Source organism: Phalaenopsis equestris, unplaced genomic scaffold (assembly GCF_001263595.1).
Source record: "Phalaenopsis equestris unplaced genomic scaffold, ASM126359v1 Scaffold206200, whole genome shotgun sequence".
In the NCBI taxonomy this organism is placed as follows: Eukaryota; Viridiplantae; Streptophyta; class Magnoliopsida; order Asparagales; family Orchidaceae; genus Phalaenopsis; species Phalaenopsis equestris.
Window position 1 is genome coordinate 175,544 of NW_018225623.1, and position 15,354 is coordinate 190,897.

The window sequence follows — 15,354 nt, forward strand, 5'->3', positions numbered from 1 at the left end:
AAGAGAAAAGTAAGCACAACGTGAAGGATGGGGTTTACGATTAGAGGAAGAGAAAGAAAGTGATCTAGTACCATTGGATCAAAGCTATAGTATACATTAAAATATTACATTTAGGTTGCGTTTGGTTGGGTTTTTTGGCCCACGTTCGGTTCAGAAAAGATTTTTGAGGCGCTTGAATGCACGTTTTACAAGTCCAGCTTTAAAGTGCATTGTAATTTCCAATAAAAATGCAAACGCGCCTTTTGGAGTGCTTCCCATCATTCCAATTTCTTATTTCCAAGGTTTACCCCTTTTGCATCTGTCGTTATAGTTAACAAAGGTAAGAAATATGCATTTATTATAATCATGAAGACATATTTATTATAATCATATTAAGTAGGGGTAAAATATATGCAGAGAGATATATGGACCATATTTGTTGTTTAAATTATTTATAATAAATCATATTAAAATATAAAAAATTGCATAGGATTTCAAATGTAAATAAATGTGGTCTCTATATATATATATATATAATCCCGCGGGAAATTTTATTGCAAAAAAGAAATTTCAAGGGGTTGACAGAAAATTTTATTAAATCCAAAAGAAAAGGAAATACAACTCACTCAAGAAAAATAAAAAAAAAACCTAAGAACCGTCCACCAAAGTACAACTCACACCAATCAAAAGAAACAAGGATTAACTCTAATAAAAGGAATATCTAAACAGTCACCAATGATAAGCCGAGACATCTCAATTGGCACCAAGTTATTACCAGAGATTACCTGGAATAAGACTTCCATATGGAAGCCCAATTTGCCACCTTAGTAACTTCTCTAGGAGTAGAAGACCAAGCAACTTGTAAAAAAGGCTGTAAAACAAAAATTTTCTGCATATGCACAATAAGGATCCAAGGGTAATCCGTTTGTAAATTACACAACTTCCACAAAAGCAAAGAATCCATTTCCACAATAATTCTGCTCCAACCACAGTTTTAGCAAGGGATAAGGCCTTAATAATAGCCTCAGCTTCTGCAACAATAGGAGAAACAGGAATCACAATTTCCTAATTTCTGCACATACCACCAATACCTGTCGAGTGAGAATTCCAACTCGCATTGAATTTGAAAATACCATATCGTGGTTTCCTCCAAAAAACCAAAGCAATATTAGAATTAAGCTTCATAGGCACAAAAATATTAAACTTGTGAAAAATCTTCAAGACTAACTTATTAATAGGCTTTTTAAAACTCATGAACTTAAGAATTTTAAAAACAAAGTTAATAATAAGTCGAAAAGAATAGAAACTATCTAGCACTTTATCATGATGCTTCGCCTCATTTCTCATCATCCATATGAACCAAAAAACTATAATAGGAATAGAAGCAAATAAATCTCCACCAATCTTCTTCCACGCATTAATAGAACCAACAATAGAATGAGCAAAAACTAGTACCATCTTCATGTCAAAAAATTGAAAACATTTTTTCCAAACCTCTAGCAAAAAGCACTTAATGAAAATATGTTCCATCTCTTTCTCATGTTGTCTACACAAAGACAACAAGAAGGCAGCCTTAAACATTTAAGCTTAAAAAATATCATCATTAGGAATAACATGATGAAGCAACCTCGAAAAGACAAAAAGACTGAGAATGTTTGATCCAGGAATTCCATGCCCAATGTAAATCAAGCCTACCATTATACTGAAAAGAACTTGCAAAAGACTTAGAAATAGAATCACCAGAATGACCTTTAATTTTAACTTTCTTAACAACATTAAAAATGGGAACACTTGCAGTCAAATAAGCATCTGAATTGCTTACCAAATCACAAGTACTCCAGCATCCCAACCGCCATTAACCCAGCAATCCCTAACAACCACATTAACATTATAAGGACCTCGCATTGATCAGTCAAAACAAGTACTCCAGCATCCCAAAAACTGCAGTTGTCTTCCCCAATATCCCAACAAAACCTTTTAGTTTCTTTAGAAACTTTCATCATTTCCTTCCAAACAAAAGAATCAGCCATATTAATAGTAACAGAGAGAGGATGACAGTCAACACTTTATTTATTTCTCATCATTTGAGCCCACAATGAATTAACAACTCTAAATTAGAACCACAATTTCATAAAACTAATCTTTATAAAAACCTTGATGCTTCTAAAACCCAATCCACCTGTTTTAATTTGTTTACAAAGTTTAAACCAACTCGTCCAGTGGATTCTATGATCATTACCAACCCAATGCACATACTGGAAGGAATCTTCAAAAACAGTAAAGTATAAAGAGGAGTAGAAGTAAGCATGCCTTTCAAAAGAGTTACTTCGCCTCCAAAGGAAAGAAAAATATTGTCCCAATACATAAAATCCTCTTATTAATCTTATCAATGAGATTGTCAAAAAGATGACTTCTCCTTTTTCCTTTATCCAATTTGAAACCCAAATAAAGGATGGAAAGGTCACCTTTAACACAATTAGTATAATCATGAATCTAGTTTTTCGTCATAATAGAAACAACACTTACTAGAATTAAACACTAATCCATAAGCCTCTTGAAAATGTTACAGCGCCTTCCAAAGCCTTTTAATAGACTTTTTATTAAAATTAGAGAATATCACAAGATCATTAGCATAGGCAAGATGGAAAATCCCAACATTAGCTTTATCAGCATAATACATACTAGGATATTTGCTGAACAGTATATTAAGATATCTTGAAAGATAATAAAAGAAAACAATAAAAATAATAGGTGAAAGCGGGTCAACTTTCTTTATGCCTCTAAAGAATTTGAAACAACCACACTTGTTTCCATTTATCAAAATGGAATAGTAATTGTTTTCCATGATTTTTTTGATAAGAAAACAAGAGGCATTATTAAAACCTCTAGCTTTAAAGACATCCAAAAGAAATTCTCACCTTAAAGTATTATATGTCTTTCTAAAATCCATTTTGAAATTGAGATTACCATCTCTCCCATTTTTCTCCAAATCAAACACCAATTCTTAGGCAATCAAAGCATTTTCACCAACCTACTTGCCTTTAACAAAGCTAGATTGTTGTTTACATATAAGAAGGTGAAGATAAGGTTGAATTTCAAAAAACCGCAATATTAGAAACAATTTTAGAGATAATATAATTAAGACTAATAGACCTGATGACATCCCAATGCATACCATCCTTATTCTTAGGAATTAAAACCCAATTAGTGGATTTAAAGTATTTAGGCAAATCAATACCCTTAAAAAAATCCTGAATAGCCAAAATCAACATCATTTTTAACCACTTCTCAACAACATTTGTAAAAAGCAGCAGTATAACCATATGGACCCAACAATTTTACTCCTGCCAAGATTAATATTACCAGCAGCAGTATAACCATATGGACCAACAATTTTACTCCTGCCAAATTTTACTCCTGCCAAGATTAATATTACCAGCAAAGCCATGATTGTCAACAAAAGATTGTCAACAAAAAGCTCACCCTCAATCTTATCGATATGCATAAATACATACATACATACATATAAAAATTATAAATAATATGATCAGATGGGTATTTATATTTTAAAAAAAACACTTTTAAAACTAAATTATTCAAACAGAACAACATATTCTAAAAATTCAGCTTTTAAACAGTAGATTTTCCACAACTTTTAAATTAAGATTTTATATAGTCACAGCTGAAACAAACGCACTCTTAAAGTTAAAATAAAAAATATAAATAAATTAAACTATTGAATCCACTTTATTTGTTGTGGTTAAAAAAAAATCAAACAGTAGCATTGGTAGTAGATAAATTTGTCATTTCCTGATAGTAACAACCATTGTGAGAGATCAAAAAATGTAGCTTCTAAACTCAACAACGATGAAAGTAGTTGCAATGCGAGGAAATATTGCAACAATTTTCAGAATTATAGTAATTGCACTTATGTTTATTGAGTAAATCTGAGAAGATTTAATTCTATCCTTATTTACCTTTTATATGGGCCGACCACCACCTCTAAATTTTGGAGTATCTGATTGAAATATCTGAGGAAACATTTGATTAGTTTACTTCCTTCCTATTTTTTATTTTTCTATTTTTTACTTTTTTATTCAGAATTATTTTATTTACTAATTTATGTGATATATGTTTAATAAGTTTGTAAATAAGGAGGGGTTCATTTCCCTATATATATGCACCCTATTGGTGAATAATTTAAGAGATATTTTTCCTCCCAAGATAAATTCTTCATAGTATCAGTGCTCAGAAATAAACCTCTTTCAGCAACTGAAACTCCTCCAACAGCCACCGAAATCCCAGCGGCCGATCTACAGGCCCTTCCTCTATTGTCAAAACCCTTGTTGGCCGCCGAAATTCTCTTCTTCTCTACAGTCAACACTCTTCCTGCAGGTTGCAAGCCCTCTTCGAAATCCTCCTGATAGCCGCACTATTCAATTCTATTTTAGTTCTGCCCCAACATCCATTTCCTGCAGTAGCAAGGACAACAAACACAGCAACAACAACATTTTCTTGTCAATATTAGGCCCTCCGCAGGAGCTTCTCTCTGTAGCAGGCAGCCCAAGAAGTCTCCCTGCAGGCCCTCTCAGCTCCTCTTTCTTCTCACGATGTTTCCCTGCAGGGTCGTAGCAGTGGACCTTGCCTTTACCTACCAGTTGATCCTTCCCAGCTTATCCAGTCGACTGTCCAACATACCGCAACAAGGAGAGCAATGGCTAAAATCCTGCATCAAATACAACACAAGAAGCAACAACCCAAATTCCACCTTGCAGGGAGCAGTAGATTCCACCTTGCACAATAAAATTCCTTCTCCTCTCTCTGTTGTTCCCATCTTGCAGGAGCAGTGGGTTCCACCTGCTCAAGAGATTCCACCTTGCAGCAACAAGCCAATCCTGCTCCTGCTCCCTCTTTGTTCTGGATTTCCTACAAACTTTTTATCTCCACTGCTTTCTAGCCATAAGTAGCAGCCAGCCTTCCTGCCGCCAACCCAGTTGCTTCTTCCTGAGCGAGCATGGCGGCCACAGGTAGCGACTAGCCAGCAACCGCCAATAGCTTTTTCCTCCCATAAGTTTCTCCACTTCGATAGCTTTTAGCAGCTAGATATTCTTCTAGCCTTAAACGTGCATAGGATTTATTGAGGGTGTCTACTTCTACTCCGGAGTCTATTAGCTTAATAATATACTAAGATATCATATCCTCATATCTTGCTAATAATGAAGGAATTCGACCGTGGATAATAGATTCAAGTGCTTCTAATCACATGAATAAAGACATTCATGCTCTCATCAACAACCAGGATATCACTAACCCCAAATTTGTTAGACTTGTAAATGGATCTCACTCCAAAATTGTTGGGAAAAGAGATGTGAAAATCTAAAGAAATTCAGTTTTATTCAGTGCTATATGTTTCCCAACTAGATTGCAACATACTTTCAATTAGCACGATCACTCATGATCTGAGCCGGGTTAGTAAGTTTGATTCTAACTTTTGTGAATTTCATGTGGTGGATTTGGAAAGCTGATTGACAGTGTTGAATTGCATCAAAGTCTATACTTGCTTAAGAAGAAGTATTCTCTTAACACACAAGTGTCATCGCTACTATTCTTTTCTCATGATTCTGAGTCTGTTGAAAGTCAAGTTTCAATATGATACAATCATCTGAGTCATTCCAATTTTTATTATATTGCAAAATTATACCCGCAACTCTTTATTAATAAAATATTAGAGTTTTATCAGTGTGAAATCTGTCAATTGGTTAAACATACTCATCATGTATATCCTCTGTCTCAGTACAAACCCGCACATCATTTCTTTATCATTCATATTGACATTTGGAAACCTTCAAAATAAAAAATAATTAACGAGCACAGATGATTTGTAACATTTATTAATGATCACACTAAGAACAATTTGGATATTGCTCATATGTATGGCTTTTCCACCCCAGTTGGATATTTTGTCATTATTTGGAGCCAACACATGAATAGCCCAAATGAAGATTATTTGGAGAGGGTTTATGGGATTTTGAAGTTTCTCAAGAAAAAACTTGGTTATGGATTAATTTTTTAAGAAATTAAAAATAGAGAAGTAGAGGTATACAATGATACTAGAAAACTAACTGAAAGAAGATCCATCATAAGTTATTGCTCATATGTATGGGGAAATCTAGTTACATGGAGAAGTAAAAAAGCAAATTGTTGTTTCGAGAAGCAGTGCAAACTATAGAGCACTTGCCATAAAGATCTGTGAAGGGATCTGGATTTATAAATTATTAAGGAAACTGAGATGTTCTTGTAATAAGCCTATACAAATCTTTGTGAAAATCAAACAACTATCAGTATTGCAATGAATTTTGTGTATCATGACAGGACTAAGCATATTGAAATTGATAAACACTTCATCTCTAAAAAGATCAATGGGAGACTTATACACCTAAGCTATATCTCGACACACCAACAAGTTGTTGATGTCTTCACTAAAGCTCCTCTTTTCAACACCTCAAAGTTTAATAACAAGCTCGGTCTCTACAGTATATACGACCCAACTTAAAGGGGAGTGGAAATCTGAGAAAATTTGGTTCGGACAGTTGAAACATAACATCCAAAAAATAAAGAAAAAAAACATCCAAAAAATAAGAACCACTAAATATCAATATTTCTAATTTGCATCCAACTCACATATATAACAAATCAAGTTTGTGACAACAAGTAGTAAAGAAACCTTATACAGGATACAATATTGATTTTTGGTGCATAATTGCATTTGCTCCTCTCCTTTTTAAGCAAATTCTCTCATATTAGTCATTCAATTTAAAGGAGTTTTTGTTGTAATAAGCATTTAAGCAACAACTTAAATTTTATAATAACTTAGTGAATAATTAGAATTATACATTATACTAATTTTTTGCATACATGCTATATGAATGTAGGTCAAGATGCTTACAAAGTAACATTTCATTTAATTAGAAATTTTCAACCATGTATATTTATATTTCATTTAAAAAGTCATTTTAGGAGTCCAATATTGTACCATTTAAGATACACTCATTTCTGTTTCCTTTTCAATTATTTTCTACTTTTATATGAGTGGGTATAATACCATTAATGAGTGATTCCTTGAATTGACTTGTACATTCATTTCACTTGATTATCATAACCTTTCTTTTACTCATTTGAATCATATTTTAAATTTTCAATATAAATGAAATATATGAAACAATTTAAAATTCATTATAAACCTTATGCGATTATAATGAAATAGATATTTAATTAATTTAATTAATTAATGATATATCTAAACATTTCAAACATGATTCTAAAAAAGATAATAAAAGTCAAGTAATGCATTTAAATTAAAAGAGCCATAACCAACACAAAGTAAAATACAATTACTTACCTCATTTTTAACTTATAAAGTTAACCTTTAATGAAATTTATTGACTTTCATTTCTTTGAAATTCTACTTTCACTTCGATCTTAATTTAATCTACAACCAAGCATGATAATAAGCTTATAATTGAAATAATTTTGTTAAAAATGCAGCAATTACATTTGTGTAACTTTCATTTTTTTAAAATTAATTTGGGATCTTAATTATACATTATCAATAATAAATTATATATATATATATATATAACTAAATTAGTAGTATTAAACAAAATTGATAAATCCATACCTTGATTATTTTGCTAAAGTTCCTTCACAGGTTTCACTCTCCTTCTTCTCCACAACTTAAAACATTTTTTTGTCAATTTCACCTACTCACACTCATAAAATTAAAGATGTTATTTATAAACAATAGCATTCGATCTATTACTAATTCACCTTAATTTAATTTTTTTCAAAATTATTGCATACCTCAATTTTCCTCTTTCTTCCTTTGCACTACCGGCAACCAATTTGATCGTTTGTATCTTTATTACATTTCAAATTTGTAACTTTAAATTTCTAACATAAAAGTTCATAACAATAAAAGGTTATATATAAACAAAACTTCACCCTAAAATAATTTAATTCTAAATTGTAAGATAAAAACAAGATGCTTATGGTTCAATATCCTCCAAAATTTCATTCTATTTGTCTACATAGTTTGTTTACCCTTACTTGTTTGTTTAACTTACCCCCCTCGCTTCCCTGTTGTTCGGTTCATCTCCATCTTGTATTTATAACCTCCCCTAACACTCGACGTGTACATTTGCTTGGCACTATCCAACATGCCAAGCATGTCTACTTCACTGTTGGGAGTACTCAACACATGTTGGCATCACAAACTTGCTCGACCAATGCCACTTGTCGTTTGATCAGCGCATTAACTCTCTCATCATTGCACGTCACTCATGCAAATGCACCGCACTTATCACTCACCATCTCTCCCTATCTTGCTCTCTCATTTCCATCTCATGGTCGAATGGATCTCGTTGGCCTTCCCTCCGTTTCCTGACTAGCATTAATTTGATTAAATTAAATTTCTTTTTTTACCAGCCTTTACAGCATTATGAGATAATAATTCACTAATGATTCTGTTAAATGTGACTGAATATTAAACTAGATGTATGGTGAAAATATTGAGAAAGAAATATATTAATCTCTTGAAAGTGGCAACTAATGAAAATTTAATAATGAGAGATTAACCTAGACAATGTGATCATATTGGAAAATTGATAGAAAGCGCATTAAAAAAGACAGGTGCATAAAAAAATAACATGAAAGTTTTAATAAAACTTGTGATAGCTTAAAGTTCATATGATTATAAGTCGTGCAAAAAACTTTGAGTAACAAATTTAAAATCTCTTCAACAACAATGGACAATGATAACTCCAACTTATGCGATAAAATCTCTTCAACAACAGAGAACTTTCTGTTCGTTTTGCTTTTCAGACCACCATCACAGTTCTATTTGGGGAATCGCTTCTTACTGCTTTCAAAATTTACATGGTATAAAACTATTTTTCAACTCGAGTTGTTAAAGTGTAGTGCAGCCAGAAAGCTGCGGTCTGACTTTTTGAGAATAAAATAAAATTGTAATAGTCAATGCAGTTTTTTGAAAAACTGTTTCTTCTGCAGCAGCTTCACAGCTTTTTTCTTCAAATAACTGCATTTGCCCCAAACAGACCCTTATCTTGAAAGCTATGAGCCCAAAAGAGCATAATTTTCTTTTCATAATTGATTAGGAAAGAAATTGGAGTTTAAATATCTAATATATTCATTGTAAAGAGGGGGGAGAAAGAAGAATTTAACATAAAAGTTACATGCACCTACAATTTTTTGCAAACCAACACCACTAAATATGAAATATGCATAACAACAGTTTCACATAATTATGGACATGAATCCATGTGATTATGTGCTTCTAAATTTTTTTATAGGGACACAACTATGCCATGGAATGCATATCTATAAATTACTAAGGTTTTTTTTCTCAAGGAAAGACTTCTCTTAACCATTTTAGGCTTTTGAAGTATAATTACGTATGTTTACCAATGTAATTGCACTTGCTCTCAAGTTGGCATGTTATGCACATGCTCGTGGCATTTCGAAACCTTTTTAATTCTTTTTAAGGCTGAGAAATTGCGGAAGAACTATGTTTTACCTCCATAATTCAACTTTGCATGTTTTTATTCTTGGGCAATCTCTAAGAGAAAATAATAAGTAGTTCATAAATAAGTCCAAAGTGTAGATCGGCAACAAGCATTTCAATTGATCTTTTACAACATGTCAAACGTACAAAGAAAAAATTTATCCAAATTAGGATTTGTATAAATAGACTTCACAAAACTTCCCATGACGGGGGTTGAATGGAAGTGTGAGCCTATTATACCAATCCAATAAAAGACATGAATAAATGATCATCAAGAATAATGTTGGGAAACTTGCCATGCTAATAAACACAGCTATGAGTTGCCCGGAGCACTTGGGTTGTGAGGACCGCGTCATTAATTCTATAGAAGATGAGTATGGTTAAGGCGTTGGCTGAAGTGGATCACACTGAGATGAGATGAAATAATAAGCTATTCTTATATTGAATTTGTAGATTAGGAAGCAAAGAAGGAAAAGTAAGCAACACTTATCTCGATACCTATAAAGTTATACCTCAAAGATTTATAGATCATTGCAACATCCATTTGATAGAGTCGCCATCTTCATTTGGCAGCTCATACAAGACATGCTCATGGCTCCTGCATACTTTGTATTTATAGCTCATCGATTTGAGCTTTTGTGATGATGTTCAAGTTCAAGTTCATTTATCAAAAGTTTGTTTGAGCTTGTTCATATTGAAATTAAAGAGCTTTAAAGAAGCGACTCATTTAAAAAAAAAAGCATCAACAAGTCATATCAAAGCAAGCTTATTGAGCCTAGCAAATGGGAATTTGTTTGACGAAACTTAACAAAAGAGTCCTACTTTATCAAGCCAAATATTATCAAGCTTGGTTTGTTCACATGTCGCTTCTTCGACGTACATCTTTTCTAGCATTGAGTGTTTATCAAAACTCATATCAAACTTTAAATGAGTTTCTATAATATTTTCTATGAACATAATTTAAGTTTATTTATTTAACAACAGAGAATTTATAAATATATTCAAACTTATTTGATTAGTTAATCAATGGTAGTGAACAAGCTTTAATCAAGTCAAGTCACGAGCAGCTTATCGAACGCTTGGTTCATTAGTAGCCTCCAGAGGGTGTTCTCCTGTTAGACTTTTGAGTGACAAGGGATGTTTTAGCAAGTACAATAATTTCTTGACTTGCAATGAATCCCAAGACATTAATGTGAATCTTCTCTCTTCAAATTGCAGATCGAGTTAACAAATTCAAAATTACAACTAAATAAGATATCCAAATCATGGAATTTTGAAGATTTCAACAATCCTCCTAACACCAAGATTTAAACCTTAAGCCCATCGAATAAAAAGCTACAATTAGCACCAAGTTCAATTTGTATCACCAAATAACCTAAAGGTAATTAAAGAGCTCAGCAATATTGCAGGAAGTTAACTACAATGATTTGAGGGTTGAGCTTGCATCTTTTTAGACTTTAATATTTATGTGGTTCATGAAGATCATGGAAGCCTAGTGACAATGAACTTATGCTATGTTTCCTTGGTTCTTATAAGGGCATAAACATAAGCCAATGATATCTACCCATATAAGACCCATGTGCGGAATTGCTAAAATTGGCTTAGTCAATAATTCTTGGTGTTTGTACAGTTTGTTGAAAAAGTAAAATTACCACTTTGAGCAAGCAAATAAAAATGTGGAAGAGTTTCAAACATTGTTTCATTAGGCAATATTTGATAGGTTATCCTACTCGCAGAATAACCCCATTTTGGGTTTTATTTTGAGTGTAACTCTTCTTTCCTTGTTTAAATTGTGAAGCACTTCCATTAGTTTAATTATTTTACGTAATAGTTAATGTAATAAAACATGAAAGTGAAATAGCACTAAACTTCATGGAGTAACAAAAAATTGTACTAGCAACAAACATTAATGATTTTTTTTAACAGTAAATAAGAAATACCTCCAAATGATGCCCCACTTTGAACATGAATTGTGGGTAGCTCCATCAAAGAATCATAAAAACTTGAGCCAGAACAAAGATATTTTTCAGTAGTGATCCATGGATGCAGGAGCACATATAGGCCATAAAATGTGCTGGGATAAAGCTATAAATAATCAATTTTGCCTCTGCTAGATCCACAGCCAAAACTATGACTGAGAGTGCCATTTTGTATCAGATTGATCATAAAAAGTTTGGAATATTCTGATTGCCCGGTTGTTGCTGATTCCATGGACAACTTTCTCTGATGCAACCACCAAGATAAATCCAAGGTAAAGTGGATCAATGCAATACAATGATCAATACATTAACATAGTTTTCACTTTTGTAATGCACTTAATTTACTCTTCTCTTCTGTGCCAATAATTTGAGTACCAAATCTAACAATAGGATCAGAAATATAAACACCTATGCTTTCACAGTGACGAAACAATTCATGAGCTTCCTCCAAACAGCCTTTTCGATAAATTGCATCTATAATGCATTTATAAGAATATTCATTTGCATTACAACCATTGGTCCTCATCACCAATACAACCTCTTTGGCTTCATCAATTCTCGTTTCATCACATAAAGCTTTTATAAAAGCATTATATGTATATGTATCTGGAACTACACCAAATCTCACCATCGAATAAAAAAGGTTCCGTGCTTTATCAATCCTATTCATCTTACAAAAGCTTGTGATGAGAGAATTGAATGAGAAAACATCTGGTATAATACCTTCGGCTTTCATCTTTAAGAACAACTTCATTGATCTGCGAGCATCCCCTACAGCACAGAGCGATCTAATCAGTATATTATAAGTTACCGCATTTGGTGTAACACCCCATTCTACCATCTCATTAAAGCAATCAAAAGCATCATCAAGTTGGTGGGCTCTACAAAGACCATCTATCATGGAGCTGAATGTGAAAACATCAGGCTTGAATCCATGTTCTAAGAGCATCTTCAAAAGATTTTTTGCCATATTTATATTTCCAACACGAGAATAACCACTGATAAGTGTGTTGAATGTTATTAGATTCGGATAAAAACCCATATGTGGCATTTCATAAAAAAATTTCAATGCCTCCTCCCTCATTTCAGCTTTGATAAATAAATCAATCAACATGTTATATGATTGAATACTACATAAAATATTATCCATGACCATACTTTTCAGATATCTCCTTGATTCCACAACTTTTCCATCCTTCAATAAATGTTCAATAAGCAAAAGGTATGTATTAAAACCTGGTTTACCTCCCTTACGAACAAAATCATCAAAAAACCTACAGGCTTCAGCTAGTTGCAACACCCTAACCATGCAAGCCATAACAAGGCTGAATGTAGAAGTATCCAAAACAAAACCTTTCTTTCCCATTCTCTCAATAAAATTAGTAGCTTCTGTGGCCATATTAGCCTTCGAAAGGCAATATAACATTGTGCTACAAGCATTTACATGGAGAACACAATATTTTTCTAGGAACTCACTCAATTTCTCGTAAGCACTGATTGGTTTTAAACATCGAAAGACTCCATGGATCAATGACCGAAATGTAGCATCATTAGGAACAACCATCCTATTCTTCATCATATCCAAAACCCTAAATGCCTCATCAACCTTCTTTGCATTACAAAACCCATCAACCAGCATTGTGTAAGTGAACACATTTACTGTTGTCTCAAAATTCTGCATTTTCCTCACCAATCTGAGTGCCTCCTCAACTATCCCTGACTTGCACAAACCATGGATAAGGGCATTGTATGTAAATTGATCGGGATAGCAGTTATCAGATGCCATTTGTTGGAATTTCAAGTAGGCGAGATCAAGGGCATTCGCCTTAACCAATGCATAGATCACAGAATTGTAAATTCTGGTACTTGGTTTAAGGCTAAGGTGGTGTATTTGTCCAAACACTTCGTTTGCATATTTTGCAAGCCCTAATCTACCCCAACTTACAATAAGAATGCATAGCAGATCCCCTGTAATTCGAAGCCCAGAATCTCTAATCTCCTTCATTAGCTCAATAGACAAAACCACAGGGCCCTTCCTCCAAAAAATATCAGAAAGTGCTCTTTGAACCGACTTATCCTTCGCCAACTCTGGTCGGATACTAAAAGCCCAGATGTAGAATTTGAGTGAGTGACTAGGGTCTTGCTGTCGCTGTAATATACTGATGAAAGATTTTGAATCCAGAAAACCAGAATTATACTCAGTTCGTAAGACAAAAAACCAGTTCTTTTTTGAGAGGACCTCAGAGAGGCGGAATGGGTTAACCAGATGATCGTTTTGGATTCTATTTTCACACCAAGTGGGTTTTTGTGAATTTGAAGATCGAATAGACTGACTGCAACTGGAATTTAAAGGGTTTTCTGTTGTGGAGAACTTACACGAAGAGATGGAGGGATTGGAGTTGCGGCTGAAGATGGAGTCGTCCTTCAACTTCTTCGTGATTGATTGAAGGAGGTTTGGGAGAGGAAAGCTTCTCATGGTCACCGTGAGCGGTGGCGACGACGTACGAGCCGCAGGGGAAGTTGAGTTTTCCCCCAAAATGGGGCATTTACATGCACACCCATCAAGTCTTATACATTTACATGTGTACCACCAAGATTTTCATATTTATTACATGCATATTAGGGTAGGACCAAAAGAATAGATTTTATTCATTCCTTAAATGGGTAAGGTTTTTGTTTAGATTTTGAAACTTTGAGGGAGGCTTGTGACTTATCTTATAGATAGTGTCTCATACATAAGCATGAAATTTATCTTAGCTAAAATAAAATTTTATAACTTTTTAGATTTTATTAACTTCTTATTTGGTTCGAGACATAGCATGTACATTACTGTATGTATTGAATGTGATCAAAAATATAATTTTTATGTTTATGTAACTTCTCATGAAAGACCATCATCCTCACTATGGGATGTCCACTTATATACACTAGATGAGGTGCAAAAAATGAGAATATTAATTGATGTAGATATCAGTTATTATTTCTATGATTTCCAAGTCATTTTATTTTATTGTTTTCCTAAGGGAATTTAATTTTATTTGTTTGATTTCATTTAATTCTTGATTTCAAGTTAATTAAGTTTGGAAGAAGATTAATCTTATTAAATTTTACACATTAACAAAAAAAAAAATGTATCTTATGTGTATCTTATGTACCAAAACAATAACCAAAACAATATATGCACATCAACAAACACATATTGAACAAATCAAATAATATAAGAAAAGACTGATGCAGGTGGGTACCGCAGTACACCCTGGAGAAAAAAGATAAACTTGTAGTCAAGTTATAAGTGTGGGCCTTCTCTATTCTTTAATTTTGATTAATTTGTCTTTGTCTTGGTGTTGGTCTTTTAGGCCTAACTTGGTATCACCAAGCTATGCAGCCCATCCTATTCATCCTACTCCTACCGATTTTACACATTGTTTTAATTTAAATTACATTTATATTTCTAAACTATATACTAATTAAGCCTACAAAATAGAGGTAATACATGAACATGTACAATCACAAGCAAATATATCACATATAGCTAGGTGTCAAGCATCACATCCTACTATATCATTCTTAGGGGCATAAACATGAACATGCAACTCTTATAAAAAAAACATGTTAGTTTTAAAAACACTTTAACATTTATATTTCCTTGCTAAGCATGAACACCAATAAAAGATAAATATTGGCGCTATTCAAAGAGTTTCTCTAATATCCTTTCAAACACATAAGCAATTGGCCTACCATTTAGTCTAGTAGTCAAACAAAGCAATAATCAAATCATAAAGTAATCAACTACCATCACCTTAGCATATATATATA

The 15,354-nt window shown here is 33.0% G+C and overlaps 1 protein-coding gene across 2 annotated transcripts; it reads right to left on the reverse strand.

Moving 5' to 3' along the window:
- Positions 1 to 569: 569 nt before the first annotated feature.
- LOC110036412 (putative pentatricopeptide repeat-containing protein At3g16890, mitochondrial) lies at positions 570 to 14,097 on the reverse strand. 2 transcript variants are annotated; one of them, XM_020740848.1, is made up of 2 exons: positions 11,500 to 14,097; positions 570 to 1,126 (listed from the first exon to the last, which is right to left on the reverse strand). In XM_020740848.1, exon 1 carries the CDS (start codon positions 14,012 to 14,014, stop codon positions 11,858 to 11,860), a length of 2,157 nt encoding a protein of 718 aa, XP_020596507.1. In that variant the 5' UTR covers positions 14,015 to 14,097; the 3' UTR covers positions 570 to 1,126; positions 11,500 to 11,857. The 2 variants fall into 2 exon arrangements, with proteins under 2 accessions (XP_020596507.1, XP_020596508.1); XM_020740849.1 differs by having other exon boundaries at positions 570 to 1,985.
- Positions 14,098 to 15,354: the final 1,257 nt, after the last annotated feature.